The sequence below is a fragment of the Sander lucioperca genome, chromosome 7 (assembly GCF_008315115.2).
Source record: "Sander lucioperca isolate FBNREF2018 chromosome 7, SLUC_FBN_1.2, whole genome shotgun sequence".
NCBI lineage: Eukaryota > Metazoa > Chordata > Actinopteri > Perciformes > Percidae > Sander > Sander lucioperca.
Genome location: NC_050179.1, coordinates 31,818,248 through 31,846,039, shown reverse-complemented (window position 1 = coordinate 31,846,039; position 27,792 = coordinate 31,818,248). Strand labels below are relative to the sequence as shown.

The following is a 27,792-nucleotide window of genomic DNA, read 5'->3' as shown; positions in this document are numbered from 1 at the left end:
TGAAAAAGAAATAAAAGAGAACCTACCTCGTAGAATCTGATAAAGAAAAACTTTGGCGTGGTCTGAGCTCAGAGGCTGTGGTGATACGATGATCTTATGGAGGTCACTTTGCATCAGTTCAGTCACAACATAGCTGACCAATGGGAAATTAAGGGGAAAAAAAAAAAAATCACAGAAAAAAAAGCAGCGCAGGACTGGTCTTTGATCATTGCAGTTTCCTAAGCTCTATTTTAGTTGTCAGTGGACACGTCTTACAGTGACATCTAGGACCACTCTTTTGGGTTGATGGCCAAAGATTTCATGACATTTCTCTAACCTTTAATCTGGAATAAATTCCAGGTTCTGTACCAGATGCTTCCTCTACATGTTAATTCCACTAAACATGTCAATATAAAACTAGACCTGAGTCAAGTTTTGTGTTAATCAGAGTAATTGTTGCCAAAATACAACACTTCCTGTTTTGACTGCCACCTACATGAAGTAGTTCTTCTATTACTTGCACATTTTTTGGATTATCAAAATGATTTTGATAACTTTTGATTGTGAGGGTCCACAGATTCTACATTCACATTTTCGCATGAAGTACTTCAGGGCATGCCAGACAAGTTCAATTGGGTTAAGATCAGGGGACCTACAGTTTTAAATGGAAAACTCAAACATTTGTTATTTCAGTTTTAAACAATAACAGTCTTGTGTCCCATTTTGTTTCCAGGAACCTGTTTCAGAAAGCAGGTTTAACAAACTGAGGCTACATTTTCATTGCTACGTTTTGGTTTAAAAACGAATATCTTTTGCTACGTTTACACCTCGCATTCACACTGCTCTGGCATTTCAGAGTACACAACACTTCTGACTCTGTGTTGGTTCGGAATCTGCGGGGTTGTGTTGCAGTCTCAACGGTCCCAAACGGAGACCTTTGAAAACACTGACGACAACGTTTCGCTGCCTGATTGGGTCATATCATCTTATTCTCTAAGACTAAGCTACTAACCTTGCCATGGCCACTATCAGCAATGGGCGGTAGATCCTAAATCGGATCGGCTAGAATGGTCGACATAGTTAGGTTTAGGCATGGGGTGTGGGGATTGGTAAGGGTTAGGGTAAGAATACCAGGAAAAGCCAATCAGAGGCAGAATAGGGCAGGCCACGAGCCACGTCCTTTGACGTTGACAGGTTTAACATCTACTGCAATGGACAGTGTATACATGCTGCCTCCCGCCCATGCCTAATATACAAGAATCTTCATGAGATGTGCGGTTTGGGCCAGTTAGTTTAAACGGTGATTAGTTGTTCTACTAGAGATTAAAACACTTGTGTGCACGGAGATCGCTTTTGGCCAAAAACAAAACGTAGCAATGTAAATGTAGCCTGTGATGTCAATTTAAACACTACTACAACAAATGCTGTTAAAACACGTCCAGACTATACGCAGCCTATTTAAAAAAAACTCACTTTCAAACTACATTTTGCAGCTGCACCACAATCCTGCTCACTCAGAAATATTAACATATAATCTCCAATAATATAGAATTATATTCCATCAGTGTGACCAATCACATCATGTGTGCAGAGTGCAGTGTTATAAACACAAAAAGGACATGTAGAGGTTGTCACATCTAGCCCCTTTGTCAAGTTTCTTTGTTTAGTTGGTTTCATATTTTCTGTTGGTTTTCCCACTTCCTGTTTTATTTTGAAGTCTGTCTTTTCTCCCTAGTCTTGTCTGATTTTACTTCCTGTCTTTTGGTTTTCCCGCCCTTGTGATTGTCTGATGTGTTTCACCTGTTGTGTCACCTGTTTCATGTTCTGTCTTTATATTTTTGTCTAGTGTTCCCTGTGGTTTTGTTTCCTGCCCAGGATTACTTTTGTTGTTTAGTTTTGCCTGCTGCTTTCAGGACACCTTTTGTTTGTTTGCACTTTATTTTTTGCTTAATAAATTATCAAGCTCAACATACTTTGCCGGCTCTCTGCATTTGGGTCCAAGCCTCGTAGCCCCATTGTGACAGAGGTTGTATTCTACGGTTTGTTATTTCCACTGCCTAGCAACTTGCTGCGTCTCTGCACTGCGCACTACCCGGGTCAGACTTCCGTCAGAGATTGGTGCTCCTAAGGAGCTCATACCGCTAATCAGCAAATCACATAGCCTGTAGAAGCCCAGCCCAGGCAGAGCAGTGGCGAGTCGCAGATTAGGAGGCACTTCAGAGCCTTTCTATTACCTGAAAATAATCCACGCCCTTTGGCTACAGGTTCAAAATGATTGTACAACATATAAATACAGGAATCCATAAATCCATCTTTGAATCAATCAATAGTAAAGGATACATTTCTTCAAAGAAGTCAATGTGAGGAGGTTGTAGTATGTCCAGAGCAGAGAGCACCTGAGGAGAGAGTTAAAGCCAAGGTTATTTTTCTTTTGCTGAGGAAGTGCTCGTCTGTAGCTTTTTGATGGGTAGCTGTCATTCACATTTGGCTCAGGATCCAGACCTAATACCAGCCAAATGATCAACAGCATTTGCTGACGTGCTACGCTAAGTGCATTGTCTCATTTCCGGTGCTACTGTGTGTTGCTGCTCTAGCCAAACTCAGTCAACTTTGTTTTATTCTTTCTTATAGCGGTTAATTACCCGCTTTAAATTTATACCTACACTAGTTCTACTAGCAGCACTCGTAGTTATCTTCTCTTACAGCAACTGTCTCGTTAATCTCAGTTGTTTACACACTGTTAGCTCTGTTACCTACTTTAGCTTAGCCGTTAGCGATGGCTTCTTCCCCCTTCCTCTTACTCTCTTCTACTTCCACTTATTGCTCGGTGTGTCAAATGTTTAGCTATTCCTCTGCCACTTTTAGTGATAATGAAACATGTAATAAATGTAGTTTATTTACTGCTCTGGAGGGGAGGCTTAGTGAATTAGAGGCACTGCTCAGCACTACGGAAAGTAACTCGTATGCTTATGTAGCTAGCCAGGGCTCCGTAGCTGGCGCGGGCCAACATAGTGCAGCTTCTGCTAGCAGTCCCTCGGCAGCTCCTGAGCAGCGGGGAGAATGGGTGACTGTCCGAAGGAGGCATAGCTCTAAACCAAGCCCATGGTTAACCACCAACCCCTTCATGTTTCTAACAGTTTCTCCCCACTCAGTGGCACACCCGCTGAGAAGCCAACTCTGGTTATTGGGAGCTCCATTCTGAGAAACGTGAAGTTAGCGGCACCAGTGGCCATAGTCACGTGTATCCCTGGGGCCAGAGGAGGCAACGCTGAATCCTATTTAAAACTGCTGGCTAGGGATAAACGTAAATACAGTAAGATTATTATTCACGTCGGCAGTAACGACACCCGATTACGCCATTTGGAGATCACTAAAACTTGATAATTGCAATGACATGTACAGTCGCATGTCATCATTCTGCCACTGGCTGTCGAGGTGGTGCCCAGTAAATGATGTGGGCTTCGTAGATACTGTAATTCCAGTGTTTCCTCTATGTTGATTTTGTAGTGGTGGCCCGCCATGGCAACATTTCTGCTGCCACGGTATCAGAAATAGGGCAGACGCACAACAGGGTTTCTGCCATGTACATGTAGCAGCGGCGCACCACCGCTCCTTCAGCTGTTTATGAAAAGTCATAAAGTCGTAATTACACGACTCTGTAGAGCCGTCTGCTCGACTCAACTCAAGCGAACTGTCACCCGCTCTCTCTCTCCCCTTTAGGGTGAGCAACTGGAACAGTGACAGGACGTCATCACTTGCAAAGTCATGGCAACCAAATAAACAACAGGGCGAGTACACTTGTCACTCAATCTTAGGCAAAGTGACAAACAACGACGAAAGCCGTGACATGAAATCCGCACTCACGCGGGTCCCATGAAATATGACAGCTACAGTTCATTGGAAAATAGCATTGTGGACACTGAATTTGATGAATTTACTGTTTATCAGACCCCAGATGAGACAAGAAGCTAACGTTGGGTACGAACGGTGCGGTCCCTCTGCCTTTGACTCCCCGCTGCATTCCTCCGACACGCTGTATTAATGTTACGGTTTTAAAACCGTTTTCCAGGTTAGTGGGGGTGCATACCGCTCAAAATCAACATGAAAAATGTAGCTAGTAATTTTCACTCAGCGTTTTGTTGTTAAACTGTATGTAAAATGAGCGGTGACGTTAAATCCCCGATTTCAGGTAACGGCACCCTACTTTACCGTCTATTGCTGGATGGTTTCAAGGTAACGGTCGGTAGCTAAAATCAGCAGATAAGCCCGTTGACAGCGACGTTATTGTTTATATTTTGGCACAATGTTTCTGACCATAGTAGTGGTCATAGTGACTGAAAGTGTGATGTGAGATGCTAAAAAGAAACTACACACTGTTTTCAGGTAACGTTACCTTTTGACGTTCAACAGCCATCTTCGACTCAAGCCTAAACCTAAACTGAATTATAACTTGTTTAAAAGCCTTGTTCTTAATCTTTCACATCCAACTTGGAAAACATTTCAACCAATTCTATTTGTTGTTGTGTACCACGCTCCAGGTCCGTATTCTGAATTTAAAGGACATAAAATCCTGTATGATCTGCAATTTCCTGATGTTACATTCAAACAAAACTGAAGTTACTGTTCTTGGCCCCAAACAACCTCCAAAGCTCATTATCTAAAGATATAGCTACTCTGGATGGCATTGCACCACTGTCAGAAATCCTTGAGTTATTTTTGATCAGGATACATCCATTAACGCCCACATAAAACTCAAGAACCGCCTTTTTCCATCTGCACAACATTGCCAAAATTAGGCATATCCTGTCTCAAAACGATGCAGAAAAGCTAGTCCGTGCATTTGTTACTTCAAGGCTGGACTATTCCTTACTATCAGGTTGCTCAAACAAGTCCCTTCAGACTCTCCAGTTGATCCAGAATGCTGCAGCGCGTGTACTGACAAGAACTAAGAAAAGGGATCATATTTCTCCTGTATTAGCTTCTCTGCATTGGCTTCCTGTAAAATCCAGGTGTGAATTTAAAATCCTCTTAATGGTCAGGTACCATCATATCTTAAAGAGCTCATAGTACCCTATTGCCCCACTAGAGCACTGCGCTCCCATAATGCAAAGTTACTTGTGGTTTCTAGAGTCTCTAAAAGTAGAATGGAAGCCAGAGCCTTCAGCTAGCAGGCTCTTATGCTGTGGAACCAGCTCCCAGTCTGGATTCAGGAAGCAGACACCGTCCCCACATTTACGTAAGAGTACGCTTAAAACTCTCTTCTTTGATAAAGCTTATAGTTAGGGTTGGCCAGGATTAGACTGCTGGGGGACTTCCTTTGACACACTGAGCTCCTCTCTCCATCTGTGTGCATTTATGTCCCTTTAATGCATGTTACTAAACTAGCTCCGGGGAGCTTACTCCCCGGTGTCCTTATGCTTTCTCGCCTCGCAGATTTGGTGGTTCAGGTGGATCGTTTTTGGCAGCAGCTGCCGTGGTCCTACTCAACGCCCACCTAGAGCCTGGGTCTGTCCAAGGTTTCTGCCTGTAAAAAGGAAGTTTTTCCTCGCCACTGTCGCACCAAATGCTTGCTCGTGGGAAATTGTTGGGTCTTTGTAAATTATAGTGTGTGGTCTAGGACTACTCTATCTGGAAAGTGTCCTGAGATAACTCCTGTTGTGATTTGACACTATAAATAAAATTGAATTGAGGGGGGGTCTACGAGTGTGTTTATATCTGGAGATGACACATTTTAGCATTGCTGTTTACTTACGTTTTCATGTTTGAAGAAGCATAGCATCTTGAGCTCCCGAAATACCCTCTTGCAAGAAACAAGGTTTTGGAAGACATTGGGCATTTTTTTTAGGGCAACTCGCTTTCCATCTCTGGGGTCTGTCACTGACCTGGGTGAAGAGGAAAAACACAATATTACTAAGATTCAGTGGCTCTCATAAGGGTTAAGCACTTTCATATTGTAGGTTGATACATTAACTTGCACACAGCACCCATACAGACTATACAAGAAGTATAAAAGTAAAGAGATTGAAAAGATTGGCATCCTGCTTGCTTTTTGTGAATGTAAATAGAATTGCTCCAACCATAATTCAGAAGGGAGATGACAGGGGAGTGAGGGGGCAGTCAACGAGAGAGCAAGAGAGCGAGAGCGAGCGAGTTCTAACATAAAGCTCTAATATAAACTGTATTCTGTTCCCATGCCATGTACAAAAGGCCATATCTATGATAGCTGGTGTAAACAGGTGGTTAAACATAATAGGTGCCACAGCAGAGGGCCTTTGAAAACCAAAACGCTTCCTGAATTGCAACCAGATTTTAATTGTATGGGATAACACAGGATTGTTGTATGAGCTGCCTGCAGAGATCTGTAAGGCAGATGAGACTAGAGAGTGAATAGGAAAGTTATAAGAGGCTGCAACCCAGTCTGGCACATTGTCATCAGAGTGACCCTTGACCCAGAAGATAGCAAAAAGTTAGTCATGGACATCTATCCCTCTATCTTTTCTTATCAGGACACACCTACTGATTATTGTTCCATATACATTTTGAGATGATTCATCGATTAAGCAAATTGTTTCTTTGGAATGAATAATGGAATGTTTTGGAAGATATATAAACATCTATGGACTATGTTCATTTTAATCAAATTGATATGGCCTGCCATTGATAAGGGTAGTGTATGCCATCATTCTATGTCTTGTTAACATTTATCTATTAAAAAGGTAGGGTTGGTAACATTTTCCAATATACACTTTTTAATATATTTTTTAAAATGGTCTTTACACCACGACAGCTATAAATAACATAGGCTCAGAAAAAGATCCATCATCTGTATCTGCTGTAATCCTCTAAAGACTCCGACCAATCAAACCAAATGCGCCGTTCGGTTGGATTGGTTTAAGAACCAATAAAATGCCTCCTTGCCCTGCTGCGTGTACCCTCCGGTGTACAAGCCCGATCTCAGTGTGTGCCGTGTCGCAGTCAGAATTACTTCAAGTCTGCTGGAGGAGTTGCCGCTGCCGCGCATACTTGCAACCGCCCACCATGCTAAAAAGGCAGAGAAAAGAGACTAAAGCTGAAAAAGCGGCGACTAAAAAGGGCTGCAGATAGCGGAGGACAAACTGGAGTAAACATGGCCAGAGCTTTTCAGCAATGGCAACAGTTGAGGGTAGCCTGGTTCAGCCCTCCTATGTACTTCCGCTCAATTTTCATTTTCTTTCAGTACTCCGTCTGGGTTTGCAGAATAGTCTTGGGTTTTCTCCGACCAAATATTTGGCGGTCCAATCAGCGAACAGAGGGAGTGGCTGAGAGCGATGACGTTGAGGTCTTGACGTGCGCTAGTTTGAATTATAGTTCCGTAATGGTGGCGGAGAAAGATGCAGTCCGTTGTGGCAACGCTGCCGAATATCCAGAAGTTAAAGAGTTTTGTTGGTGACCATGATGTTGTGGCCCTCCTCGCCACGGGGTTCGGGAACAGTTTGATTTTCCAGCTCGCTCAGTTAGTGGTGAAGGAGTTGACACTTCTCTGTCCTCTCCTCAGCATGTTTGACAGAAAGCACAGCTCAGCTCAAACACGCAGGGGCACAGAGCTCCGGTGCAGACAGAGCGAGACTACATCGCCTCTGTGAGTGTGTCACAGCAATGCTGATAAAACGGTCGCAAGTGTGGTTACACTTTTCAAAACTCCACGCAGACAACACTCGCTGCAATAATATACTGGCGAGGTCAAATCGGCTGCTGTGCGGTTAACATTACACTTCCTGAGACAGAGAGGCACAACAGTGTACTCTATGCCTTTGTAACTGACTGACAGGCACAACAACGTTCTCTATGCCCTGGTGAAAGACTGGCAGGCTGGAGGTTGTAAGGCAAGGCAAGGCAACTTTTTTTCTATAGCACATTTTCAGCAAGAAGGCAATTCAAAATCCTTTACATAACAAGGGATGTCCACCTAAGAATGGTTATCTCAAATTTAAAAGGTGAACAGTGAAGGAGTAAATCTGAGCACTGACCCTTCACAACCAGCAGTCTATGGTTATTGGCGGACGCCGCTCCTTGTGACCGTGCATTTGTGCGGCACTCAGACACCGCAAATCGTCACTAATGAAAAGGAAGGAAGTCCCTGCTGAGTTCAATTATACCTCACACAAGACTCTACGTCATACAGTTCATTAGCTGTGAAAGGGGGCGTGGCTTAAGCATTTAAGGTTAAAGTAAGGTTAAAGTATAGGGGGCAGCTTAGTATCACATGTAGACCACACATTATAAGTTTCATGTAAATCGGATAATGTTTGTCATATAAGGCTGATTTCCTGTTGCCAGCGGGGGGCGCTATGGCCAAAAGTCAATTGTGGCCTGTAGATGTCCCTTGTCAAACGTTAGAAATTTCGGGCAGATATGACAATGTACACTAAAGTTACAACAACTTCTTTGTTCATCAATATATGCTCAAAATGGCCGCTACGCCCACACCGTCTGATGAAAAGTTTTTCTTTTACTAACTTTTCATCTTTAAGGTGTTGAGAAAGTACAGACCAAATTTGAAGTCCATTGGATTAAATATTTAGGAGGAGTTTGTTAAAGTATAGCACCTTGACTTTTAGGCCTACTTCCTGTTGCCACTAGGGGGCGTTATGACTTTGAGCCAATATCAGCCTTTATATGTCCTCAGGATTGGACTCTTATGAATCCTGAAAAGATTCGAGCCAATTGGACAATGTACACTCAAGTTACACCCACTTCCTGTTATAGATGGCGAAACGCACAAAATGGCCACCCCACCACGGCCATGCCCTATGACAAAAAGTTTATCTTTTAATAACTTCATCTTTAACGTCTTAAGATGGCACAGACCAAATTTGAAGTTGATTGGATGAAATCTCTAGGAGGAGTTCTTTAAAGTGCCCATATTATGAAAAAACACTTTTTCTGGGATTTGGGGTGTTATTTTGTGTCTCTGGTGCTTCCACACGCATACAAACTTTGAAAAAAAAACATCCATGCTGTTTTGAGCAAGGGGGTAAGCGTCTCCTCACAACCCGAACCTCCTATGGCGCCATTTTGATGCTAATAAGCACTCACCCCCCGTTAGCAGCCCATTGACTGCCATTCCTTTTGACGTCACTTTGACAGCGAATAACTTTACATTTAAAGCGTTTAAAGACTCTATTTGTCCATTGTTTATTTCTAAAGAAACACGACAATGTATAAAAGGCTCCATTACCTTGTACCTCACGTTATGGCTGCGTAGCAGACGTTTTTGTAAAAATAGGCTAACGGTTGTGTCATAACCACACGACCTACTGTCCCACAGTAGAGGAATTACCGTATAGTACAGGAGAAGCTCGCAGGCAGTTTCAACTTACATTAGCTGTTTAAGTTTAATTACTAATGTTAACTAGCATTTTAGTTAGCAATAATTAGCCTGTGCCCATGTTATCTCCTTACATATACCTACGCTCTCCATCTCTGCAAGATTGGGAATGATTGAGATTTCTCTTGGCACAGCTACCAGAAGACTTACAACTTTCAGACAGGTTGCTCACGTCACATTTACGTCGTCTCTCTCAGTTGGAGGCTGCGCAGTAACGCTAAGCGCTCACCGGAAAAGTGCTTCTAATGGCCTTCACTGGTCTCCGTCCAGAGCAACAGGATCTGTTGGTCCATTCTTATATACTGTCTACGGAAACAGCTAGCTAACATGATCCTTACCTAGCTACTGCGCATGTGCAACTACAAATAAAGATAGTACAGAAGAAGGGATGTCTCACTCTGTAGCTGAAACAGAGACCTGAACACAGAGTGAAAATAGGATCTGCAGCAGTGAGAGACAGCTGTGCAGTACAACAAAAATATGATGTTTGTTGAAAATTAAACCATGTAAACCTATTCTGGTACAACCTTAAAATACAATTATGAACCTGAAAATGACCATAATATGGGAGCTTTAAAGTACGACGCGGAAATGGCCAAAATCGCAGTAATTTCAAACTTTCAATTCAAAATGGCGGACTTCCTGTTGGGTTTAGGGTATGGCTCCAATTAGCTTTTTTGTACGTCTTGACATGCTACATATGTGTACCAAGTTTCGTGAGTCTCAATTTTAAAATCTTTGTAGGGGGCGCAAGCGAGCCATTTTTGTGTGCCTATTCCCGAAATTCCTGAAATACATACATTTTCACCAGAATTTATGCGACCGCCAATTTTGGTGAGTTTTTGAGTATGTTAAGCCCCTCAAAAAGGCAATTCATTTGCAGAAAATAAGGAATAACAATTCCTTCAGTTGCAATAGGGTCTTCGCCGCTGTCGGTGCTCGCGCCCTAATTAATGCAGAGTGATTTGTATCCACAAACACAATTCACAAATGAATGCAGAGTGATTTGTATCCGCAAATGCATATCTATTCAATTTCAATTCAATTAAATTTTATTTATAGTATCAAATCATAACAGGAGCTATCTCGAGACACTTTACAGATAGAGTAGGTCTAGACCACACTATAATTTACAAAGCCCCAACAATTCTAGTAATTCCCCCAAGAGCAAGCATTTAGTGCGACAGCGGCAAGGAAAAACTCCCTTTTAGGAAGAAACCTTGGCAGACCCAGGCTCTTGGTAGGCGGTGTCCAACGGTGCCGGTTGGGGATGTGAGGAACAGTGGCAATAATAGTCACAATAAAGATAATGGAACAGTGACTACAAATGGTAGTCGTAGTAGTTCATGTCGTAGCAGGGCACTGCAGGGCGTTACAGGATGTAGCATGGCACAGCAGAGCATAGCAGGACGTAGCAGGACGCAGCAGGGTTCAGCAAGACGCAGCAGGACACTGCAGGGCACCACAGAGTTGCTGACGTTTACGTGACTGCCTCGCTAATCTCACAATTGTTAAAACGCTGTTAGCTACTTTAGCTTAGCCATTAGCAATGGCTAATTCCTCTCCCTCTCCTATTCTCTCTTGCTCTGTGTCAAATGTTTAGCTATTCCTCTGCCTCCTTTAGTAATAATGATACATGTAATAAATGTAGTTTATTCGTTGCTCTGGAGGCGAGGCTTAGTGAGTTAGAGGCACGGCTCCGCACCATGGAATCAAAATCGTATGCTTCCGTAGCTAGCCAGCGCCCCGTAGCTGGGGTGGGCCAACATACTGTAGCTTCTGTTAGCAGTCCCCCGGCAGACCGCGAGCAGCCGGGCAAGTGGGTGACTGTCCAAGGGAAGCGTAGCGTTAGTTCTAAACCAGGGAGTGCACATGGCTGCGCTCGCTCTAAACCGGAGCATCTCTAACAGCATTTCTAACAGCTTCTCCCTACTCAGTGATACACCCGCTGAAAAGCCAACTCTATACTGAGATATGTGCTCCAGCGGCTGCGGTCATGTGCGTCCCTGGGGCCAGAGCGGGCGATGTATGATGATGCTGAAAATAACCGTAAATACAGTAAGAGCTTACTTCACCTAGGTGGTAATGATACCCGATTACGTAAATCGGAGATCACTAAAATGAATGTTGAATCACTTTGTGCATATGCAAAGACAATGTCAGACTCAGTGGTTTTCTCTGGACCCCTGCCAAACCTGATCAGTGATGAAATGTACAGCCGCATGTCATCCTTCAACCGCTGGTTGTCGGAATGGTGCCCAGCTATTGATGTGGGCTATGTGAATAACTGGAGGGCGTTCTGGGGAAAGCCTGGTCTGATTGAGAGAGACGACATTCATCCCATTTGGGACGGAGCCGCTCTCATATAAAAAAATCTGACAGAGTCTATTAATAGACCATGACAACTCAAGTTTGATATTAGTAATCAGAGGTGCAGTGCAATGCACTCCTCTGTGTTTCCGTTGGAGCAGTCGCCCACTCATAGTCTAATAACCACGGTGTCTGTCCCCCGACTCAGATCGGTTAAATCAAAGGTAAACAAAAGAGGAGCTATACTTAACAACCTAATTGGAATTAAAACAACCACTGCAATGATAGAACAGAATAGGAAAATTAGATGTGGACTATTAAATATTAGATCTCTGTCTTCTAAAGCAATATTGGTAAACGATTTGATATCAGATAATCAAATTGATTTATTCTGTCTTACCGAAACCTGGCTGGGCCATGAAGAATATGTTAGTCTAAATGAAGCCACTCCTCCCAGTCATAATAATACTCAAATTCCCAGAGGCTCAGGTCGAGGAGGGGGAGTTGCAGCCATATTTGACTCAAGCCTGTTAATTAATCCTAAACCTAAACTAAATTATAACTCGTTTGAAAGCCTTGTTCTTAATATTCAACATCCAACACGGAAAACATTACAGCCAATTATATTCGTTATTTACCGAGCTCCAGGTCCGTATTCTGAATTTGTATCTGAATTCTCAGAGTTTTTATCATGTGTAGTCCTTAAGTCAGACAAAGTACTTATTGTAGGTGATTTTAATATCCATGTGGACATTGACAGCAATAGCCTTCGTAGGGCTGTGCTCGATTGAATAAATTCTTAGTTGACTAACACTCATTCAATTGTATCGACTAATCGATTAGTTGATTTAATCGACAGATCTGTAAATCTGAGTTTCTCCGCAAAGAGTCATGCAAAAGCACTACTTTAATTTCTTGTGTTTACCAGAGATGTGCTCGTACATTTCTTGGAAATAAGTCATTCAGCATGAAAAAAGCATAAAACATGACTAATCGACTAAAGAAATCTTAGTTAACTAAGACCAAAACGACCGATTAGTCGAATAATCGACTAAGAGGGAGCAGCCCTAAGCCTTAGTACTGCTTTCAACTCATTACTAGATTCAATTGGTTTTAGTCAGAGTGTGCATAAGGCCACGCACTGTTTTAACCATACCCTCGACCTTGTGCTGGCATATGGCATTGAAATTGAGGATTTAATAATATTTCCGCAGAATCCTGTATTATCAGACCATTTTTTAATAACTTTCAAATTCTTACTACCCGACTATACAAAATTAGATAAAAGCTTCTACACTAGATACCTATCTGACAGTGCTATAGCTAAATTTAAGGAAGATATTCCAACAGCATTTAACTCAATGTCATGCCTTAATATAACAGAGGACCTTTATGTTAACTTTAGTCCCCCCAATCAATTTATCAATTTGGGGGGGGGCCCCAAATTGATAAATTTGTAGACGGTGCTACGGCCTACCTACGGACGACTTTAGACTCTGTTGCTCCCCTCAAAAAGAAGATGACGAAGCAAAGGAAACTAGCACCTTGGTATAACTCCCAAACTCGCAAATTAAAACAAATCTCGCGAAAACTTGAAAGTAAATGGTGTTCCACCAAACTGGAAGAATCTTGTTTAGATTGGCAAGACAGTCTGAAAACGTATAGGAAGGCCCTCAGAAATGCCAGATCAGACTATTACTCATCACTAACAGAAGGAAATAAGAACAACCCAAGGTTTCTTTTCAGTACTGTAGCCAGGCTGAGACAGAGAGTCACAGCTCTATTGAACCATCTATTCCTATAGCTCTGAGTAGTGATGACTTTGAGGTTCTTTAATGATAAAATTAAAACAATGGAGATAAAATTCATCACCTTTTTCCCTCAACTTCTAAAGGTTCACCTTTAAACGCAGGACTACTAGAAAGAATGACAAGACCTGACATATACTTAGCAGTCTAAGTATATGTCAGGTCTTGTCATTCTTTTATCCTATAGACCTTTAACAATTCATGTTAAAAGTCTCTTCAGCTAAGCCATCTACCTGTTTCTTAGACCCCATCCCAACGAAGTTACTTAAAGAAGCGTTACCCGTGGTTAACACTTCATTACTAGATATTATCAATATGTCTTTTAACAGGTTATGTACCGCAGGCATTTAAAGTAGCTGTGATAAAACATCTTCTGAAAAAACCCACCCTCGATCCTGAAGTCTTAGCCAACTATAGACTGATATCTAACCTTCCCTTTCTCTCCAAGATCCTTGAGAAGGTAGTCGCTAATCAGTTATGTGATTTTCTACATAGCAATAGTTTATTTGAGGACTTGCAGTCAGGATTTAGAAAGCATCATAGCACAGAGACGACACTAGTGAAAATTACTAACGACCTTCTAACTGCTGCTGACAAAGGACTTGTCTCCATACTTGTGTTATTAGATCTTAGTGCTGCATTCAACACTATTGACCATATCATTCTGTTGCAGAGATTGGAACATTTAGCTGGCATTAAAGGAATCGCACTAAGTTGGTTTAAGTCCTATTTCCCTGATCGATCCCAGTTTGTTAATGTTAATGATAAATCCTCCAAGTACGCTAAAGTTAGCCATGGCGTTCCACAAGGCTCAGTGCTTGGACCAATTCTATTCTCCTTATATGTGCTTCCTCTAGGCAATATTATTAGGAAACACTCAATTAACTTTCAAGCCAGACAAAACCAGTCAGTTAGCTAAACTTCAAGCATGCATTAAAGATATAAAATCCTGGATGACCTACAATTTTCTGATGTTAAATTCAAACAAAACCGAAGTTATTGTGCTGGGCCCCAAACACCTCCAAACTTCATTATCTAAAGATATAGCTAGCCTGGATGGCATTGCCCTGGCCTCCAGCACTACTATCAGAAATCTAGGAGTTATTTTTGATCAGGATATATCCTTTAACGCCCATCTAAAACAAACCTCAAGAACAGCCTTTTTTCATCTTTGTAACATTGCCAAAATTAGGAACATCCGGTCTCAAAACGATGCTGAAAAACTAGTTACTTCCAGGCTGGACTACTGTAATTCCTTACTATCAGGTTGCTCAAATAAGTCCCTTAAGACTCTCCAGCTGATCCAGAATGCTGCAGCGCGTGTTCTGACAAAAACTAAGAAAAGAGATCATATTTCTCCTGTAATAGCATTGGCTTCCTGTAAAATCCAGGATTGAATTTAAAATCCTTCTCCTACAAAGCTCTAAATGGTCTAGCACCTTACTGTCCCACTAGAGCACTACGCTCCCAGAATTCAGAGCTACTTGTGGTTCCTAGAGTCTCTAAAAGTAGGATGGGAGTCAGAGCCTTCAGCTACCAGGCTCCTCTCTGTGGAACCAGCTCCCAGTCTGGGTTCGGGGGCAGATGCTGTCACCACATTTAAGAATAACCCTCCTCTTTGATAAAGCTTATAGTTAGGGAGTGAGGAGTTGCAGCGTCCGCCTAGCCCGGCCCACCTGCTTCTCTTCACAGTCGTCAGATTCATCTACCATATAATCAATAATATAATCAAAGTAGAGGGAGGCAGGCCAGTACAGCCCGATCCGGTTGGGAAGAGTTCTAGCCCGACCAGGCTCCTCTCCTTAACCTGTCTCTCTTAGTTATGCTGTTATAGTTCTAGACTTCCGGGTGGACTTCCTTCCTTCGACACACTAAGCTGCTCTCTCCTCTCTCTTTCCCATTTGTGTGCATCCGTGTCCCAGAAATGCTTGTTATTAACCTAACCTAGTAGCTGTGTCCGTGCGTCTAATTTGTAACTCGTATTTCATCATTGAACTTAGTATTTTTCAATGTGAATATATTTGTAAAGCTCCTATATGTGTGGGTACTTTTGAAACTGTTTTTCCGTGCCGTTGTTGTCACATTACAATTTGTGTCTCAAGTGACGATCCCAGCACTCTCCAGTATGCCAATCGCTGTTAAACTACATGAAGAAGCTTTGTCAAATGTTTCAGAGACGGTGGATAGAGGCACAGATACAACACAGATTTACGAATACAAATCACTCTGTATTCATTTGTGAATTGTGTTTTACAAGTTGCAAATACTTACGAGACTGTTTTAGCACCATACCGGTTCTTTGTGAAAAACAATGGCAGAGAGAAACAGACGTAATTACCATAAACATGCTTGCTGTCTGGGAGTTCCAGGTCAACTCATGAAAGACGGTACCGTACGCTGGTTGTGTGGTGATGCCAGGCTTCAAAGCAACGGGCTGTGGGGTCCAGAAGACTGACGTTTTTGTTTTTGTAAATCATGCTGTCCTTGCCCCCTCCACTCCACACCATAACAGAAAGTTGAAACTAAAAGAAAGCACTGAAAGAGTGACATAACGCTGCCCTCCCCCCACGCCAAAATGTTTAATTAAAGGAATTAATGCTATGTATGATTATTTTCTTCCTTTAGTATCGAGTATTGTGTACTTTTGTTGGTATCAGTACTGAATACTAGATTTTTGGTATCGTGACATCCCTTACTGAAACCTCACACTACTGAAACTTTCATATAGCATTTCAGTAGTGTGTGTGCGAGAGGAAAAAGGAAGCGAAACATCAGTCTCCCTCATGAGTCAGATTCATGGCAATTTTGCAATCAATTAACCACATTTTAATCCTTATTTAACTATATATTTTGTTATATCTGCTTGTGTCCTGCTTGTGTCTCGTTTTCCAAACCTTCAAATATCCTGTTGAGGTATACGACAAGCAGGGCTCAGGGTGCAGATAGAAGAAAATCAATATTTAAATTAGGTATATTCATCGCAAAATTGCCTGAATCCTGCAATATAGCGGGATAGCTCAGTGGGTAACACCATTGTCCTTAAAGTGGATGAGACTAAGGTTTGATTCTCAGGGCATGTTCCCTTTCTTTTTCCAGCCACCTTACGGTTACACTGAAACGCCTTCCTGTTCAAGGGAAAGTCTTCCTGTTCAAGTGAAATCCCCCTCACACACACAATACTGAAATGCTTTCATACACAATACTGACATACTTTCATACACACTAATGAAATGCAATCATACACACTAATAAAATGCTCTCATATACACTATTGAAACGCTCTCACACACACTACTGATAGGCTCTCATAGACGCTATTAAAAGTGAAATACAAGCATTTCAGTGGTGTGTGTATGTGTGAGAGAGCATTTGACTTGTATGTATCGTATGTAAGGTTATCGTGAATAATGTCCCAGATGGCCTGCGTTTTTTTCTTCCATTCTTCATCAGATTTGACAATTTTTAAACAACTTTGTAGCTTTAGTTTTAAGCAGGTAACTACCGTAACATGCACAGTTCAACAGAGCGAGTCCTCACCAGATGGCGCCTCATATGAAAAAGTTCAATACAACATGATAACACTACAAAGCAGTCAAACTGATCTTTACAAACACCTTTGACACAACACAGTGCTTTCTACAGTTATTGGGTGTCTTCCTGATGTTAGCAATTTATACCTCATCAACTTCTCACAGAACATCTGAATTTATTATCATTTGTGGGTTGTTGTTTTTTAAAGCCTCTTGCTGTCTCTCGTGCTGCAGTACCACTCTTCGCCTAAACATTTGTAATGCGCCGACGGGGGGCCGATCAGTCGACAAAATGCAAGACTTGACGAATCTGAAAAATTAACGATGTTCTAAATAACATAAGTATCATTAAAAGAACTGGTTGAAATTATATGCCAAGTCTACCACTTTTTCACACTCAGTTTATGACATCCAAACGGCCCAATGTTTGGTGGACCAGGTCGGGTTCATTTCCTACACCTTGTTCACTTATTTACACATCATGCAGGGGATCAATTACACATCACATGCGAGTTTGCCTACCCAACTAGGGCTGTCCCTAACAATTATTTTTGTCATTGATTAATCTAACGATTATTTTTTTCGATTACTCGATTAATCTAACGATTCATTTGCATATTATTCTAAAGATTTTTTAACTGAACTTTGGAGTATCAGTATTTTTACTTAAGTACTTGACATACAACTTAAAATGGCTATGACATGGATTTAGTAATATGCAGTTAAGATAATCACTGGCAAATGTATTTTTGCATTAGTGTGGGGCAAGGAAAATAAATGAAACACAGGGCTCCAGTCTAGGGCTGCACGATATTTTGTTTCATCATCTACATGTGCACATGCACGATAGTCACATCGCAGGACGTTGCGATGTTGACCTTAAAGCCCATCTTGCAGGGTTTATTTTCTAACAAATTTGCACAATTTGTTTGTTGGTAATAAACATTTAAACTGTTACCCAACAACATCAAATACAATGGATATCACAAAACGGAATAAATTACGAAAAAGTAGTACTATTTTACAGCGGTTTGCAATGATTCTCTTTTCCCCCACAATGCATTGCATTACGTCACGTTGGGAAGACGACAGACGAAAGCCTCGTCTCGGTTCACTGCTCACTGTCTATGGTCTCGGTCTGTGCCACTGGTCTTGCAAAATATGGCTTTTGGTCTCGACCGAGTCCATGTGTCTTTATTATGTGTATAATAATATTGGAGGGAAAGTGAAACACTGTTGTTTTGTGTTTGAAAATTTGCACAAAAAAAAAAGTTGTTTTGAAAATGCTGTTCGGCTTTTCACAAGTTTAGACAGCTAGCTACGCCGACGTTTGCTAACATTAGCGCAACAGCGTTAGGCTAGACTGCTAGGTAAATATTACGACTGCCTTCAGAGTTTCCTATATCTGCATCCACGTTGTCAACATAAGACATGTGGCTTTAGTGCTCCTTTTGTACCATAATTTTATTGAATGAAATGTTAAGCTTCGCTCCTACGAGATGGGTGGGTTTTTGTTACGTTACACACAAAGCTAACTGGCTATAGTTAGCCTGTACGTATGCTAGCGGAATTAGCTAACGTTGCGTAGCCAGCCAGCAACTTCGGCAATCGGCAGTAGTTTCGGGGAGCTAACCACAACGGTATTGTCGCCCACAATCAACCTCTGCTGCTAAAAATAGTCAACCTGCAGTGATGTTTGAAATGGAGACACATGTGGATGTGTTTGCTGTCGTGGTTAGCTCGCCGAAACTACTGCCGAAGTTGCTGGCTGGCTACGCAACGTTAGCTAATTCCGCTAGCATACGTACAGGCTAACTATAGCCAGTTAGCTTTGTGTGTAACAAAAACCCACCCATCTCGTAGGAGCGAAGCTTAACATTTCATTCAATACAATTATGGTACAAAAGGAGCACTAACGCCACATGTCTTATGTTGACAACGTGGATGCAGATATAGGAAACTCGCTGTTGCACTAACTTTAGCAAAACGTCGGCGTAGCGTTAGCTAGCTGTCTAAACTTGTGAAAAGCCGAACAGCATCCCCGTCCAAGTAATAAATAAACACTAGGCAAATATGTTGTTACTGGAGCTAGTAGGCTACCATCAAAACGTGAGATATCTAATCGAAAATGTGTTTACGTCGTCGGAGGATTTCACAGGTGGGACTGGCAAGTTAGCCCATAGCTAGCATGATGCCTTCTATTTCTAGACCTAGATAAGTTTACCGGTACTTATCTGAACTAACGACATGATCACTGTCACTAGATATAAAGAAAACCTTAACTTTCACTCGGTGCTATTCACTGACAGTAAAAACATCTCTTCCTCATTCCAGTCAGTCACCATAGTTCTAGTACTAGGCTGAGGCATGTCTCCCCAACGTGACGTCATCACCGAATTGCGTTAAAAAACCCACTAATACCAAAAATGACAAAAACTGTCCTTTAACACGATTTGGAGAAATTTTTAACAATGATATACATATGTTGAGTGCTTTATGTACCCATTAATCAACAGTGGTGGTTAACCTGCAACATGGGCTTTAAAACATTTTTGCTCCTTGATAGAAAAGTAAACTTTCACCATTCTCCTTTTACATGATTGTTACCGGCCAAGCCTTCCCCTTTAAGACAGGTGGTCATGTGGGCAGCGTGTGTATGTGACATAATGTTAGTCCGACGGGGTTTGATATGGGAAGTGAGGCTCTCCCGGGGCTGTTTGTGAGGATTCGAAGTTAATCAGTTTGACGTCAATGGACATTAATTTAGCCATCCGTTAGCTAGCTAGCTAAATTACTTTTCTCACTGGAGGGGCTTTTTGTGAGTAACGTTAGTCAAAAACGTTGTTTTAACAAGTTCGGCGGACATCAACGTTAGCCACCTGTTTGCTGGCTTAGCTAATGTCAGCTAAATTGCCTAAACCGTCTTTTTAACCAGTTCATCGGTTTCAGTATTATTCTAGAATAATAGCTAACACCCGAGTCCGCAGCTCTACGCAGTGAGTTATCAGTCACTGATTTATACAGCCATGCCTCCTCTCAAAGGTTCGTTTTTGTTATGTTTTGTTTCAGGTTTGTTACGAGTTCGCCAGAGTGGTGGGGAAAAGTCTGCAAGAGAATTTCTTTGATGAACTTGACCGTTTCTCTCCAAGGCTGATGGACCTCCTTTAGGAAAAAGAAAGGCCTGCCCAGCGAGCTTTTGGCTGAGCTTTACTTCAGACAAAGGTGGGTTTGACTAGCTACATTAGTCTACTACCTCTCTTTCCTCTCTCTGTTCATCGCTTTTCTTTTTATGTCTTTTGTTTCTTCTCTGCTCTATCCTTTTCTTCCCATCAAATCTCCCTTCCTTAATCTTGTCCTTTCCTCTCTTCATATCCTAATTTTCTTTTCTGTCCTCTCCATTTTCCTCCCCTTTTGTCCTCTTATACATAAACATTGTGGGGAATTTCTGGAATTTATTTGATAAATACATGTGATTATCCTTAGCAAGATGTGTTTTACTCTTGTGTCCATTATCTTCCAGACCACTGAGCCAACACACATCAGGTGCCTATGTCTTCGGGGACTGCCTGTCATCTTGGCGGATGATTCTTCTGCCTTCTTCAAGACATGCTCTGTAAGTTAATCATTTTTTTGTAAATGTTGCAGGTGCATGCTCATTTGTCTCATTTTAAGCCATTAATGAACAGTGCTACTAATTTTCAGAATGATTTGATCAGCAATCAGTGTCTCCTTAAGGGCCTCCGTTAAGTCTATTTATTGCCAAACAAAGATAGCTTACCCACTTTCAGTCCCAGTTCTGTTGAAAAGATTTAGAAAATTGCTCACCATAACTAAAGTTGTATGAATCCTTTTACATTGCCCACTTTGTTTTTTTACTTTACTGTCACCAGTTGGAAGTTGTGAAAATGTTCTCGGGTCTTTAACTGAAATGGGAGTTCTGAGTGCACATGTTAGATTCTGGTTGCTCAATTAATCAACTAACTTAATGTTTTAGGGCTGCAACAACGAATCGATAAAATCGATAAAATTCGATTATTAAAAAAGTTGGCAACGAATTTCATTATCGATTCGTTGTGTCGCGCGACACACCACTCAGTCGCGGAGATAAACGCAATTGAGTTGAGTGCCGTGCGGAGCGGCGCGGATTGAAAGGAAAAAAAGAGCAGAGCGGAGTAGAGGAAACACAGAGAGACCGGAGAGACCCTTAACGTTGTTCTGAAACACATGGCGGAGGCAGAGAAATCAGTACGACCTAAGTCATCCAACATGTGAGAGCATTTCACACTAAATAAATCGAAAACGTGTTAATTGCAAGATAAGCAAAAGCGACACGGCATGACACGGGCGCACCACGGTGATGATTCAGCACCTAAAACGTAAACATGTTGGAGTCCTTGATGAGGAGGAAGGGAGTTCAACAGCAGGGTAAAGTCACTTCACAATCCTACTTTTGTTCCGTTTTGGAACGTAACGTCCCTCCAGTAGCTCTTCTGGTGCTGGTGTGGTGTTTACTCGTTACCCAGCTTGACAAGCATGACAAGCTAGCGTTAGCTCGTTAATAACAGTAGTAGCCTAAAGCAGGGGTGGTATAGTTTGCAAGACTAAAGACACGTTTTTATTCACTCGCCGTTTTTGGCCCATTAATTTTCATCATGTATATATTCTGTGCTTTGTCCCATATCAGTTATTGTTGACAAATATAGTTGTGTGTGTTGTACTTTTTAATTTCATTTTAAAGTTCTTTTATAGCACTTGGTCATCTTAAGCTGTGTTTAAATGTGTACAAATGAACTTAACTCACACTTACCACAGTGATGGTAATAATTTAATGAATAAGCTTCAAGTGAACGTGTGTGTGTGTGTGTGTGTGTGTGTGTGTGTGGTCTGTATCTGCTCTTTGGGTTACTTACCTTTACACAACTATTAATTTTAAAAATATTAATAAAACAACAAGTATGTATGTAAGTATGTATTGAGTTGATGTAAATTAATGCTTTTTTTTTTTGTTTGTTTGTTTTTTTATCCGATTCATCGAAAAAATAATCGACAGATTAATCGATTATTAAAATAATCGTTAGTTGCAGCCCTACGCACAAGTATAAACTTCAGGCCGCTACGGTGAAAGCTCTGCGTAGAACCTCCGCAGGACTATAAATCACGCTGACCATTGGCAATGTTTTTTAGCTGCAGCTTCTTCAGACAAATCCATGCTTACGGGCGCTGCCATCTTCCGCTATTCCGACACATCGACGCACCTTATGCAATCGACGTATTTTTGTAATCAATGACGTCGATTACGTCAATGAATGGTCCCAGCCCATTTCAGTCACCTATAGAGGGTGGCTAAAAGTATTTAAGTGGATTTTTTATTCATTTCACACCCTCATGTTTAACAGAAGTTAATAAGTAGCCTACGAATTAAACAGTTAATAGCATTTCCCGTTTGTATTTTGGCTTTTTGAAGTGGACATATCCACATAAAATGATCAAAGTTTTATGGTTTATCAGCAGATACAATTTTTTTTTTTCCATAGACGACATAGATGAGTTTGCGTGACGGCCCGCACATTCTCACTGCAAGTTCATTTTTTTACATCACACCGTGTGCGTGACAACCAGCGTACGCAACCTTTCCATTTATACATGAGGGCCCTGGTGAACTTTGTGAAGTGAAATTTAAAACTTAAAGAAAACAAAAGATTGAAGAAAACTGCCGTGAAAAATAGAGTGGCATGAAGAAAAAAACATCAGAAGATTTTCATTGAAGAACACATCTGAATGCAAAGAATATCAAAATATTAACAATAATTTTGAATGCCTACCTGATGAGCACTAGCACTTATTCATAAAGTGGATTCAACACACCAAAAGAGTAAGTCAGGTATTGAAACAAAGAATTAGTTGAGTTACAGGTAGGGCTGGGCGATATGGAGAAAATCAAATATCACGATATTTTTGACCAAATACCTCGATATCGATACCGCAACGATATTGTAGTGTTGACTATTGGTGCTTTCACAAAATATTTACACAATGAGATTTTTGATAAATAATCTTCAGTAATGTGAAGATGAGTGTGATATAATGACTAAGTGGGTAAAGGCAAATAATAGAACAGTTACAACAGTGTGGTGAGTTCAGAAAATGACATCACTTTACTGTAATGCAGCCTTTAAAACCAGGAAAAGACACCACTTATGCCATATTACGATATTACAATATCCAAAATCTAATACGAAATCTACTCTCATATCACGATATCGATATAATATTGATATATTGCCCAGCTCTAGTTACAGGCATTATTACTTATGTACAGGTCAGGCAAAAAAGTAAGTAGTAAAAAGAGTATTACGAGAAAATGTACAAAAGTTGTTTGTTTTAGTTCAGAGGACAAGGACCATAGAAGGATTTTTCATTTTAAGCATCAGTATGCACCCATTACTTTTAAGCAGATGTATACTTCAGTGGTTGTTGTCAAACTGTGGAATTCTCTACAGAATAGTTTAAAGGGTTGTATTTTTCAGTTCAAGAAAATGTATAAAGAAAGAATAATGGGACTATATTTAGATGTCAGGTAATCTGTCTCCTTAGTTGATGTATAAGCCTGGTCTGAACTATGCATGAGAAACACAACTTCTTTATTAAAGCGTAACTCTCGCCAAAATGCAACCTAGGGTCTTTTTATGAATGTCCCCTTGTCAGACTTTCGTTTAAAAGCATAATTAAGACGGAAACACCACTTTTAAGATTTACCATATTTTCGTTTTTCGGTCAAATGGCCTTTTGAATGGGAGTGCTAGGGGCACTTCTATGATAGCATCAAAATAGCTATTTTACTAAGAAGGCTCGACACAACATGAAACTTTTCTCGAAGTATCACCAGGGTCTCTACACATGAACTCGAGCATTGAGAACATTGTTTGTGTACACAGAGTTTACTAAAAAGAAAGGTTTTGAACAACTCACTGTAGCTGTTGTTTTTCCGGTCGCCGTCCATCTCACAAGTCAAAAATAGTCGAGGGAGGAGAGTAAAGATGGAAAGCTCCTAAAGCTTAGTTCCATATAAATGCACGGATAATTTATTGTTTTGTCGTTAGTAAAAAACAATATTGACCTTGTAGTTGAAAAAGGAGCCTCATATAAGAATGACATTTCCTCCTATGGAGTCCGTTCATTCACATTCAGAGATACTCTTTTTGACTGAGAAAGTGGCGGATAACGTAAATAACAACTGCTAACGTGAGTTGCTTAAAACCTCTCTTTTTAGTAAACTCTGTGTACACAAACAATGTTCTCAATGCTCGAGTTAATGTGTAGAGCCCCTGGTGATACTTAGAGCAAAGTATCATGTTGTGTCGAGCCTTCTTAGTGTTTTAAAAATAGTGATTTTAATGCTATTATAGAAGTGCCCATAGCACTCCCATTCAAAAGGCAATTTGACCGAAAAACGATAAAATACGATAATAAAACCTATTTATGCTTTTAAATGAAAGTTTGACTCGGGTACATTCACAAAAAGACCCTAGGTTGCATTTTGGTGAGAGTTACGCTTTAATACCAGTTTGTGCATGATAAATGGTGTATGCATGTATTTTGTGTGTATGCATCGTTTATACATCTGGCCCTAGACACGCTGCTTTTAACACAGACTTTGTTAAATATGTAGTCTCCAAGCAAAATTGAGATTACTCAAGTGATGTCACTTGCACTAACTGGGTAATGCATGCAGTCCTAATACTTAAATACTACTACTTTTAGGCCACTTACTGCACAGTGTATACATTACAGGTGATCACTGTCAACAGCAGGCTGTAGTATGTTATAGAGAGTGTTTGAACAGATGTGTGGTCATTAGTTTCCATTAATGTCACTACCATATGAAGATAAACTTGCAGAGATTGGACAGTTCATTTATAGGCTAATTTAACCAAAAAAGCAAGCATTCAGAATGAAGAACTATCTCAGATTTCAAGAGTTTTTTTTTTTTTTTTAAATTAATAGAAACAAGTAGCTGCCTGGAAGGTAGGCAAAAGGCATTCAGCTAAAACGTTAGATCACATGGCTTGCAGTACAATGGGCTAAAACGTTAATGACTAGCCTACTTGTATGGTCCGTTAAAAAAAAAAAAAAAAAGTTGTGCAGTGCACTTACCAGACAACCCCAAATGCTCCATATCCGATGGGCCTGTCAGGCTCTATATCCAGCTGCTGCTGTAGGTTGTGCGTGTGTTGTTGCTGATGGTGAGCTTTGACAGCAGCGGCAGCTTGAACCTGAGCAGGAGCCGCGGCAGCTGCCGGCCCCGGAGCTTGTCCGGGGGCAGGAGAGGGGAAATATGGCTGCTGTTGGCCGGGATTGAGCATCACCGCCGCTGCGGCAGCCGTGGAGGTGTGCACGGCGGCTGCGGAGCCCGGGTGCTGCAAGTGATGCTGGCCCGCGTGGTGGTGGTGGTGCATGTGGGGAGGCGGAAGGTGCTGGAGCTGGTGGTGATGATGCGGGTGATGGGCAGCCACTGTTGAGGAGCCACCGTTGTAAGCAGCCATCATTTTTGTAACATTTGTAGCCGTTGTGCCGCAAATAGCCATTCAATGATGCTGAAATGCCTCCTGTCAGAATCTGCTTCTAAAAGTGATGATAAACAGAGTGGGGTTAATATCATGCTACTTCGAATGTGTATATAGATAAACCATTCCGGTGTAGGCCTACCTCATATCATAATGCCAACAAGGATCTGACCCACTTCCTCTAAACTAATGTTCTTGCTTGCACACCATTAGGCTACTGTTGCCTGGGGCTAATAACGGAAAACATATGAGCGTGTACAGCATTGACCATCGAAGTCTTAAAATATGTGCAGCCGTAACAGTGTCACTCATGATAATTCCAAAAAAATACTGAAAAGAAAATAACCCGCTCCCCCCTCAATAAATAGGAATAGTCGGTGGTCCTAGATTTCCCTCATGATAGAGGTGGCGCCCCCTCCCTCCTGATGAAATTCAGCTTCCCCGTTTGATGGAACAGTGTGATCTAAAGCATGGGAAGCAGCGCATTCATCTTTTAAAAGGGTCTAAGTCTGGACACGCTCTGGTCCAGAGCCGTTGCTCTTCCCACCACAGGGACTCCACACAGCTTGGAAATCGTATCTATTACGCCAAACTGAATTCTCCTTCTGATGTGTGCGCAGGCCAGACAGGGATAATCTCCGAACCGTAATTAACGCTGCTGATCCGGTGCACAGGAGCTGTAGCCAAGCCCAGGCCACAATAGAACAGCGCACGCAGGCAGGCCCAGACCTCGGTCATCCACTCCACTCACATATTATTACAATCCAACGAGCCGCGTCCCTGCAAAGAAATCCCCATCATATTGACAGAGTGACGAAGCTTCGACCATGACTCAAAAAAATGAGAGAAATCCTCGCAGACGGCTGTCAGGCAACTTATTTCCCCCATCGACTGCCTTGTTTCACACTGTCGTCTTGCGGCTGAATAAGCACACATCCAGTAAGACGAAATAACAAAACAAGTTCATTTTTTTTAATGAAGGATAGAATATCCAGCTGCCATGGGCTACAAAGAAGACATTATTCAACCTGACAGTTTAAGGCTAGCTAATCGGTGTTCGTGCCCCCAAATTACACAAATAGCCCAACGTTAACGTTAGTCCTTCCGTTCGTGAGCCCTTCTGTCCGCTGGAGAAGAGGGAGCCACTTGCTTAAAGCTCTACACTTTGGACCGACGCCGCTCCGTTGCCACTGAAACGATAAAATTATTGGTCATGAGGCAAATATGTGCAGTTGATCCAACATGGTGAACACAACCTTAGCTTCTCGGTAGTGAAAGTGTACAGGAGTGTCAACCAATCGCCTAATGCACCGCAATGACGTAATGGTAATCTCCTTGATTGACACTACAGGGAGCCAGTGGAATGACTGCTGCTCCGAAGGCCCTATGATATCCACACTGGAACAGTGAAGAACAAACTAACAGTTCAATTAAATAAAATATCTGGAGTCACGTTCTTCCAAATATGTAAAGTGGAATATTAAAATGAGAAAAGGGGTTAACAAGTTTAATTGAGTACAGTACAGTGACAGCTGGTGACTCAATAAATGTACAGAAACACAAAAACAATAAAAAACCGAATCCGATGGGAATGAACTGTGTGTGTGTGTGTGTGTGTGTGTGTGTGTGTGTGTGCGTGTGTGTGTGTGTGTGTGTGTGTGTGTGTGTGTGTGTGTGTGTGTTGTTTCACTTGAAGCCTGTCAGTCTAACAAGGGGGTGACCCAGCACCCAGTGTGTTACAGTGGGAATTTTACACAACACCCTCTGATTTAAAGTGTTAAAACAAAAAACACGAAAATCTGGAATTATTAAAACAACGCAAAAATTGAGTGTGTTATGAGTTATTCTGCCTCTGGGAGTGTTCAGTCACTTTACATGTTGGGAGATAATGGAATAGCTCCTGTGAGGCCTATTGTTGCATCCATCTTCCAAGAGCAAGAGAGAAATAAAGGCTGACTGTCTTCTGTTGATAGTAAGGTCAGAAGACGTCTAGTCAGTAAAATATCAACACAATTACCAATCTGTTATATTAGGATTCATTTTAGTGTGGTTTATTTGCAGTGTTTAAATTAATGATTACAATTAATACATTTCTAGTCTGTTTTTGAGATAATATTCGATGAATTGTAATATAATTTCAGTGGCATATTCCCTGTTTTGCCCAGCAGACCCTGGTGTTCTTGGAACCACACACTTAACTAAGAAGCAGTGTGTGTTGATTTATTATATTATTT

The 27,792-nt window shown here is 41.4% G+C and overlaps 1 protein-coding gene across 5 annotated transcripts in view; it reads right to left on the bottom strand.

The window, feature by feature from the left end:
- nlk2 (nemo-like kinase, type 2) overlaps positions 1-26,859 on the bottom strand; it is a 97,089-nt gene extending 70,230 nt beyond the window's left edge. For 2 of the 5 annotated variants that reach the window (XM_031312051.2, XM_031312054.2), the window contains exons 1-5: positions 25,701-26,859; positions 25,149-25,616; positions 5,732-5,861; positions 2,320-2,375; positions 27-133 (exon numbers count right to left, since the gene is read on the bottom strand). In XM_031312051.2, the coding sequence (XP_031167911.1) occupies positions 27-133; positions 2,320-2,375; positions 5,732-5,861; positions 25,149-25,579 (724 nt within the window). In that variant the 5' untranslated portion in view covers positions 25,580-25,616; positions 25,701-26,859. The remainder of the gene's footprint in view (positions 1-26; positions 134-2,319; positions 2,376-5,731; positions 5,862-25,148; positions 25,617-25,700) is intronic. The other 3 variants (XM_031312053.2, XM_031312056.2, XM_036003356.1) reach the window with 2 other exon arrangements.
- Positions 26,860-27,792: the final 933 nt, after the last annotated feature.